The sequence below is a fragment of the Nanorana parkeri genome, unplaced genomic scaffold, assembly GCF_000935625.1.
Source record: "Nanorana parkeri isolate BGI_ZX_2015 unplaced genomic scaffold, ASM93562v1 scaffold564, whole genome shotgun sequence".
NCBI lineage: Eukaryota > Metazoa > Chordata > Amphibia > Anura > Dicroglossidae > Nanorana > Nanorana parkeri.
The window spans coordinates 873,096-882,511 of record NW_017306832.1 but is presented as its reverse complement, the minus strand read 5'-3'; the positions used below and the strand labels follow the sequence as shown (position 1 = coordinate 882,511).

The window sequence follows — 9,416 nt, the reverse complement described above, 5'->3', positions numbered from 1 at the left end:
AATTTTTTAATTTCGTGTTTCAAACTTTATCATACCTGGGATGTCTACTGGACTCTTGTTTGGACAGATTTAGGTGAGTTATTCCTAGGATTTACTAAGAACTACAGGCCTACAATGTAAAACAACATATTTGCTTGAAAAACAATGTACCGCTTTTGGTACCTAAAATCCTGAATAATCATACCGCCAGGGAGGTTAAGAAGTCTTTGTTTAGACCACAGTTCTTTCCATTCCCCTACTGTAAAGATTAATCACATTTTTCTTCAAGTAGCAGAGACTGTGTTTATGAAGTAACTTCCTCTAAGGCAGTTTTGTAGCCGTGCTTAAAAGCACACATCTGAAACTATTGTGTGAATTAGTCATTCTAAAAGAACATAGGCCATGCAGTTTTTACTGACCTTGATCTTAAATTATAATAGCCTAACACCTATATTTAAAGTGACACTAAACTCAGGAGTTAAACATTAAAAATGCATTCAAGCCCCTTAACTATTAACAAAAATGTATTTTATTTGTGTATCACTCAGCTGTAGATCCTCAAATCATCTCTGAATTGGTGCCGACACTGTCCTTCCTTCTGGGGGGTGGCCATCGCTCCAATCTCACTCCTGTGACAATATCAATACAAATTAGTAAACTACATGTGAAATTGTAAGAGGTTTGTTAGAGGTTCTGAGGAAGGGGGTGTACCCCAGAAACATGTAAACCGAGACCACACAGGAGCAGTGGACGCTGATTCTGCACATCTTTTCAGACTTCCGCTGCTAGATGATTTGACATCCCAATGTTTTCTACATGCCTTTTTACTACCGACTTTTTGTAAGTACAATATAGTTGTGCGTTTTTATCATTAAAATTCGTTTTACACTATGGAGGCACTCCTTTTTGTTTTTTGTCTCTCAGAGTAGAGAATGGTTAAACTCCTGTCAGCTAGACATTTGTCCCTGTAACAAGTGCCCACAATTGGAAGACTTCCTGTTTTAGTGACAATGCAACATTTTGGATCCTCCTTCACTATCATTCCCTGTAAAAGTGGTCACCAGGACATATAAAAAGAGTAAATGTACCTGAGAGGCATTTAACCTCTTTCCACTCTATCCAAATCTAAAAAAAAAAAAAGGTTTTGGTGTAAAAATGTTGCCTTTAGATAAACAGAATTAATAGGGCAGTATATAAAGATTGGGCAGAGACGTTATTCACAAAAGGGTGAAGAGTTTGGTGAAGGTATGAGAAGTGAACAATCTAGGACAACTATTTTGGCCTAGATTGTTCCCATCTCCTGCCTCTACAAACTCTTCACCCTTTAGTGAATAATCTTGATAGTAGATCTTGTGTTTTAGGCAGTCATTAAGGTTACTGTTAAATAAATGGAACGTGGAAATCCATTGTATGTCTAAACCGAAGGCATACTAGTATTGTTATAATTGTGTCCCATAATTCAGGGGTGAACAGAGTCATATTCTGCAAACTCACTGATGCAAGAACTTTAATTGAAAGATTATATCCTGTTTGCGCTGTTGTTAATATTAACTTATGAATGCAATAGACTGTATTTCTGTCACAATACGCTGTAATTCTGAGGCAGAGAAAGAATTTAAAGGAGCGGTAGTTGGTTAAGTACATTTTGTGTACAGAAAAAGAGCTGTATGCTCATTCAGTAGCTGTTTAGTAATAAAGAGAATGGAGAATCTGCTTCCTTGCTCACCCTTACAAGCAGATCCTTTGGATTTTTTTTGCATTTTTCAGAACTCACCAAGTAATGGAATTTGCCTCAGAACTTCGCCATAAGCGGACACTCTATTTTTTTTACTTGCTGAGCTGCTTAGCTGACATTTGCTTGAAAAATATTTTAATTGTATTCTGTTATATAGAGGGAGTTTTCTTGTGTGGGTGACTGTGGTTTTTAGGGTAGTATCGTTCATTCCATTTAGTATTCTTTGCATGTCTGTTTTTTCATTCCTTTTTTTTGTGTATTTTTAAATACATTTTTTCTTTTCTTTTCTTTCTTTCTGTGAAAAAAAAGTAAAGTAATGGGGTTAGGGAGGGGCTGTATTTTGGCACAAGGATCCACAACAGTAGAAAGGACTTTCTATAACGCTCTTGAGCCATTTAAAGCCCAGTTCACCCTTTAAAACAATCAAAAATCACCTTATCTCTGCCTTCCCCATGACTCCATCTTGACTCCAATGCATTTAGTCAAAATTGCAACATTTTTACTGAAATGTCCTGATTTCCACATAATTTTTCATATTTCTATTCTTGAAGAGGTAGGCCACCTAAAATGTTAATCAAATTTGGGGTTGAAGGCAGGTTTATTTTCCCACCAATATCTTAATCAATGGGAATGCCAGTAAATAAAATTTCTATACCTGGGTTTGCGGTTCCTCCCATGTGCTGATTTCTTGCCTGGCTCTTTGGTAGCCAATGAGTTAATGTGAGAAAAATGTGTAAACTAAGGCTTTCTACAGACATCAGACTGCTATTTTCACTTAGACCAGGCAACAATCTAATTTCCTTGAGTCCTGTAGGGACCACCAGCCCGGCTTTGGGGAGGAACAATGGATTAAGTAGGTGAGAAAATCTGCCCCATATATTTTTACTTCATGGAAAAAGTGGTGCTGATGGTGTGTCTGCTGTTCTTCCCCCTTCTTCTCTCCATTGGCTGCAAGCTGAAATTTGTTGTTTATGAAAACTCTGCATGATGGGAGTGCATGAAAGACAGCTTAATTATCCATGCCCATCCAGCCACTTGCTAAAATGTATGGCCAAACTAAGCCAAGCCTCCATTGCTGACCAATTGTCATGCTTAAACAACATTTTTGGACAATATAACTAATTAGCTTGTGTGTGTCATTTCAGAGATAATGATCTTAGCCTAAGCAGACTAACCGTAAACAGCTCTGAAAAAATCTTAAGAAAAGAAGCATTTCCTCATTCTGGACCAAGCTGGAAGATAAATTCTTCATTGGCTATGGAGATACGGTAAGTACTCCAATGTGCAACCTCACCACCATTGTTCATTGATGCGATCATCCCCTCTTATGTAAAGAAAACATGGTTACTTATGTTTCTTTTTTGATCAAGGAATAATTGCAAACTTTGACCTTTGACGTTGGCAGAAATCTTGAGAATAGTTTGCTTTTTATGGAGCACAACATTATTGCTAACACATTTTGTACATGTGACAAAGTAAACCAAGGTAACACATTCTACTTAACCTAGCTTCCAGCAAACCATTGGCTACATAAACAATAAGTCATTATCTTCAATAATATTTCCTTCATTTCAAGTGATTGTTGACTCATTTAGAGACCCTTGCAGTGCTGATTCAATACTTAATGCAGGGCAGTATTTACAAGCTGGAGCCATATGGACCTTCACCAGTCTGGCTCATAAAGATTGGTTTCTGGCTTGAGGTAAATGCCCATCCAACTTGCACATGATCCCAGGCACTATTTACAAGACCAGAGGAGGAAATACAGAGACAAAGGCACTGAATAATTTTCTATGTGGCAGCACATTATCTGCATAATGTCAGATGGATACAGTAGAGAAACCCTGAGTACATTGATTAAACCCCATACTTAAGAATAAATAGTAAAAGTACCAACAAAATTATCTTCTAAATTTATGTCACTTAATCCAGCTGGTCTACATGCAGTTTTAAAAGATGCAGCCTAGGAGGAGGAATTGCTACAGAGGCTGTAGATGGCAGTGCGATATAGTCACTGGGACATGACCCTGGGAGTATATCTGCACTGCAAAACACTCAATAGGCATTACACAGGGAGGTAATATGTTGTCAGCTACTTTCTTTGGGCAGAGTGAAAGGTGAAGAGGTACTTAGGGTGCTGTGCTGTTACTAAAATAAGTAGCATTGCTGCCACTGTATAGCAGAACCATTACTACAACCCATAGGAACTGTCCTCAGATCAGGGCAGGGTTATAGGGGTTGATTTACTAAGGGAGTAAAGCATGTTGATTCTGTAAGGAAATTTCCACTTTAAAAAAGAATTTTCCCTTAGCTTAGTGAATGTAATTAAAATTCACTTTGCAAAGAATACCGAACCAGATGCAAAGAAAAAAAAAAGAATTTTGCTAGCTTGTGATTGAATGATTAAGGTCGGCACAACTTCCCCACATTCACTTCACTGAAAGTGAAAACTCCCTTAAAAAGGGAAAATGCCCTTGAAAAGTAAACATGCTATTTAGTAATTCAACCCCATAGCTCCTAATATGTCAAGAAAGCTGGCAATAATTGCAATACTGTCAAAGGCTTAATAATTAGGGATAAGCATGGCTGCAGAAAAAGAATGGCTATGCTGTTTCCACTTTAACACACAAAAAAAGAAAAATCCTCATAACAAAAAGCTGATATATTTGGACGAGCCCAAATTAAATGCCAGAAGTCAGCTTCTAAACTCTTACATATGTGTCATTATTGTGGGATTAGTGATTAATACTTTATAGTCTAGTAATGAGTAGGATTGGTAGTATAAAGGATTTAATTAGACAGTTATTAGCTGCTGGGAAAGCGATATGATAGGAATTTATGACGGTGTCCCAGGGTCCCCATGTATGCGTAACACACTGATTGTAAGATGTTACATTAAAGGAAGGATGCCACTTGGGAACTATTTATTAGTGCATTGGCAAGTGGTGGAAAATACCTCTTACTATTCTGGAAATATTTTATACAGTATCGAGCTTTAAATGTGGTTTATAGTTATATAATTGATCCAACTGCAGAACACCAACTTAAAAATTATATGTAATTGGGCAGATTTTAAGAAGGCTATTAGATTATTACATCGGATATAATGTGCCAGTGGGAAGGCAAATCATCCTGGGGAATAAACCAAAAATAAAGTATTGAAGCTGGCCAGCCAGATAACAGATAGCAGAAGTCTGCTAATGCTAGCCCCACGTGGAATGTTGCAGTATGTTTAGTTTACCTTTACTACAACTGGAGACCCAGACGAACAATAATATATGACTTTGTAGCTTTTTAATAAAGTCTTTAGGTATTGAGGTCAAGGTTTTTCTGCCGTGTATACAGAGGCTTAGTTGGCAATATCATTTTAATTAAATTTATCCTGCCTATTTCATTAATAGGAATGTTTTACCAAGCATGAAATTTAGTTCAACAAAAACCCTAAGCAGTAATATATTAAGGAAGTGAAACATCAAGGGGGGCTGTGTTATTAAAATACATATATATTTAAAATAGGTGATTGTGCAGAAGGTTGGATGTAATAAATAATGCATCTCGAGGAGTGGCTAAACAATACTTGACTGATTTTTGCCAATTAATATACAGTTTAGAAAGTGGATGACATTGATGTGACAGACCCGAGTATTCAGGATGAGTATGTCCGCCGCTGTATTCTTCCTTGCTCAGGAGATATTGTAAGCTGAAGATCTTTAGCTCTCAGTTTGCCCAGTCACTGGTCGAGACACAAGTGTAGGGTTAAACAAACTCTGATTTATTGAGCAACTGCACAAACTTTTATACAGCAAGTGATGAGATCAGATTATAATCCCATCACATCCACCCTGCCTTCCCCAGACAATCGGTCTGCTCAACACCACAGGGGTCCACCTGCTAACGAGCTCCAGACAGCCATAGCAGAGCCTGGCCAGAATGTCATTGTTCTGAGCTCCTTCAGAGTACAAAGGGAGATAACGAGGGATGGTGCTGATAGTCTTTTCATAACCAGGTCACACAGCATAATGCACTTAAACATAAACCAACACCAATACACATTTAACTTATAAACTCATCACCATGTTGTCACATAGCTCATCCAAGTTAAAAGATGGCAGACCCAGTGAGACCCTCTACGGGTTCACTTGGGGATGTCCAAGCTGTTAGTCACCCTTCCAGTTCTGTTTGGTGGGATAGTCCATCAGCATTACCATTGGGTTTCCAGAGCCGGTATTGAATTGGCAAATTGGACGGCTGTAGGGCCAGGCTCCACCGCAACAGCCGTCCATTGACCCCGGACACCCGGTTCAACCAAACAAGGGGGGTCTCCAAAATCCTAGGTCCGTAGTCGAAGGGAAGTGGGAAGGAGGCAGGCTGCCAGGCCCCTCCAGGAGCCCAGGTCACGATGGGCTCTGTGGCATTTCTCCCCTCTAAAAGGTAGACTAATTAGGTCCCAGTCCCCCAACTGGTTTGGACCTGCGTTTCTCGGGCAGCATAAGTCCATAAGTTTCAACCACAGGACACCCTGCCTCTGGGGCGAGATGTCGTCTGTGCCTTTCTGAGAAACATGCTGCCTCTGGAGAGAGGTAAAGCCAGAATCTTCTTGACACCAAAGCCCTCTCATGGAAGAGAGGCCGGCTTCCTGTTCTCCCATGAAGTTTGGAACAGGCAACAGTGTGGGACATAGGCCAGTGGTGCTCTGCCCTAGTGTCAGCACTTCTGCTAGGGAAACCACATCCTCAGTTCTGGCTTGCTGTTGGGGCGGGAGGCTGGCTTCCTCCTCTGCCTGCATTCCAAACTGCTGCTGGGGCGTGAGGACGACCACCTCCTCTTCCTGTATCCCAATTTGTTGCTGGGGAGGGAGGACGACCACCTCCTCTCTCTTGGACTGCTCATCTGCCACTGGGGAGAGAGGTCGGCTACCTCTTCTTCCTGGAACTTCGTCAGCAGCTGGGGAGAGAGGTCGGCTGCCTCTTCTCCCTGGAACCCTGTTGCCAGCTCTTCAGCTGGGATCAGTAGTTCCTCTGCATCAGCCTGCTGTTGGGGAGAGGGGCTGCCTGCCCTGGCTCCCTGGAGCTTCAGAGGTGTTAGTGGTGCTGGGCAGAGGTCAGCAGCACTCTGCCCTGATGCCAGCTCTTCTGCTGGGACTAGTGGCTCCAAAACATCTGTGGTTGCTGGGGCATGCTGTTGAGCAGTGTCGAACAGTCTTTTGTATGCCTGTTCCAGCTCCCATTCCTGTGTAACTAAAAAGTCCAAATCAGTCCTCAATCCGAGCTCACGGGGGAGTTCCACCTCCCTAAAATCATGCATGTCCTCCCACCTCCACTCCTGTGCACTCCCAAATTGTGGATCCTCCTGGAGTGCCTCAAATATAAGTCCCGGGCCGCCGAAGTCATAGCCCTCTGTGGGATCGTTGTTCTCCAGCCCTGGACACAATTGGGTGACTGCAGCGCCCGATAACCGTCATCCAGCATGAGTTCCATTTGGAGCAGCCAATCCAGCTCCGACAGCCATTCCTCCCATGGCTGCTCTCCCAGGAAATGCACGCGCAATTCCCATTGTTGCCAGTATCGTTCCTCACATGTAGGGAGGACCTTGCCACAATAGTGCTGCTGCAATTGAAAAGTCTCCCTCCAGATCTCCTGGGCCAATCTGTTGCACTTTTTCCATCTGACCACAGAAAATCTGCAGATAATTGTAAGGTGCATGGGCACCTTAAGACACTGAAGCTTGGCCCTCCATCGACACAGTTTAGTGCAGATGGAGGAATCCGTTACACTTTTTCCATCTGACCATAGAAAATCTGCAGATAATCTATAGGTGTATTGCCAGCTTTAGTGAAGGAGGTGAAGCTCTGCTAACTTCCATTATTCAATCATGTGCAAGCAAAAATACTATCAGGGTTATTCACTAAAGGTTGAAGAGTTTGGAGAAGGCAGGAGGAGTGAACAATTTAGCCCAAAATAGCTGATCTAGAAAGTGAGCTGAATTGGATAATTTTTCCAAATCAGCTATTTTGGCCTAGATTGCTCACTTCTCCTGCCTTCCCCAAACTCTTGACACCCTTTAGTGAATAACCCTGTATATTTTTTTATTTTCCTTGAACGAGGTTGGGCACAGGTGAGTATAAGATGGTGAGGGGGTACTGAAGACACCTCCAAAGTTTTTTATTCTATTCTATGAATTTTTCTTTAGGGTTGTTACATGCATTTCAACATAAGTCTAGTGAAGATTGTAGGGGAGTTTCTTCAGACTAAAACTGGCATAAATATTCCAGATTCTGTCCTATTCCAATGGCAAAATTAGGCATTTTAACAAGAATTGGGTCATTTAGAGGTAACCCTAGGAGGCAAAAATAAGTTAATTAGGAGACGTCTGCCCATCTACAGCTAGTCAAAATGGCTTTTCCTCTGTGGAGCAATATTGGCAGTTTCCTTTCTGGGGTTTTGTTTTGCCTTCCTCTTGATCAATGTTTGAAAACTAATTCAATAGACATTTCTATTATAAAGTTTTCCGATAAAAGCAAGGGTTTATAGCCATGCATATATTTACATAGACCACATCAAGGCAAAGTTTAACATGGTCACCAAAATTGGTTCACATTTTTGTGGCCCCAAATGCAGACGTCTAATTTAAGATCCAGATTTACATATCCAGAATCTAGAGCCATGAATACCTGGTGTGTCAAAACATCTCTATTAACATGCCATACACTAATCCATACCCTTGTGCTAATAAAATTAATACCAACTCGCACTGAAATAAAAGCACCCCAATGAGTACTGTAAATAAATGAACGTTGGTTAAAGTGATATCACTTATTGAACTTTCAGAGCACTTGATTCACTTCTGTCAGCCAGACAGAAGTGGGCTTTAATAGCTGTGGGCTTTAAAACTTCAATTTGCACTGCAGCCAAGCAGCAAGATTTGTAGGGGTCACATCCTGCTCCATGGTATAGTTCCATGCTTTCTGGAAGGACCAACGCGTTGTTCCATGTTGTCTCCTCAATGACCCAATCACTGTCATTTCACTTTCAGTACCATGGAACTCAAGCGACATTCTAAATAAACAAATAAACATAACCAAACCCTCAAAATAGTAAATAAAAACACCAACACTATAATTTTGGTAAAGGAATGGCCTGCATGACTGCATATTTTATAGGTTAACTCAGATACACTAAATAGGAATCAAATATAAATATAAAATAACTTTATTAAACATAACCTTAACCATAATAAATATCTAGTGTTTGGCTAGAAAAGCCCAGGAACACCAATATGAATAAAGATGGATTTCATTTTGACAACAGTGACAAACCATATAAATAAATGCCGTGACAAAAAGACAGGGGGCTGGGAGGGCGGGAAGCTCACCTGGGTGACAGCTGACAAAGGTGAGGAGGTCACAATGGAGCAGCTTTAAATAGTCTTTAGATATTCCCGCCGAAAACTGTAGCCTGTCTGGATGCAGAACTGACCCAATAGTTAAGGTACTTGAATACATTTTTAAAATGTAACGCCTGAGTTTAGTGTTTAATTAATAGCACTGGCGGGGGGTGAACAAATCCCATGCTGGGATTTCTGGCAGGACAGTTACAACAGTACACTTTCAATGATATATTTAATATTTTTAATGCAATACTGCATTTGTGCCTGCATTAGCTGGTCTCCACCAGTCCCCTTGCATTGACGTCATCCTTAGGTG

General features: G+C 40.8%; 1 protein-coding gene across 1 annotated transcript in view; it reads left to right on the top strand.

Annotated features, from left to right (window-relative positions):
* The window catches only part of ST8SIA4 (ST8 alpha-N-acetyl-neuraminide alpha-2,8-sialyltransferase 4), a 132,772-nt gene that overhangs the window by 26,113 nt on the left and 97,243 nt on the right, over positions 1–9,416 (top strand). Inside the window, exon 2 of the mRNA XM_018562192.1 lies at positions 2,860–2,982. Coding sequence (XP_018417694.1) covers positions 2,860–2,982 — 123 coding nt within the window. The remainder of the gene's footprint in view (positions 1–2,859; positions 2,983–9,416) is intronic.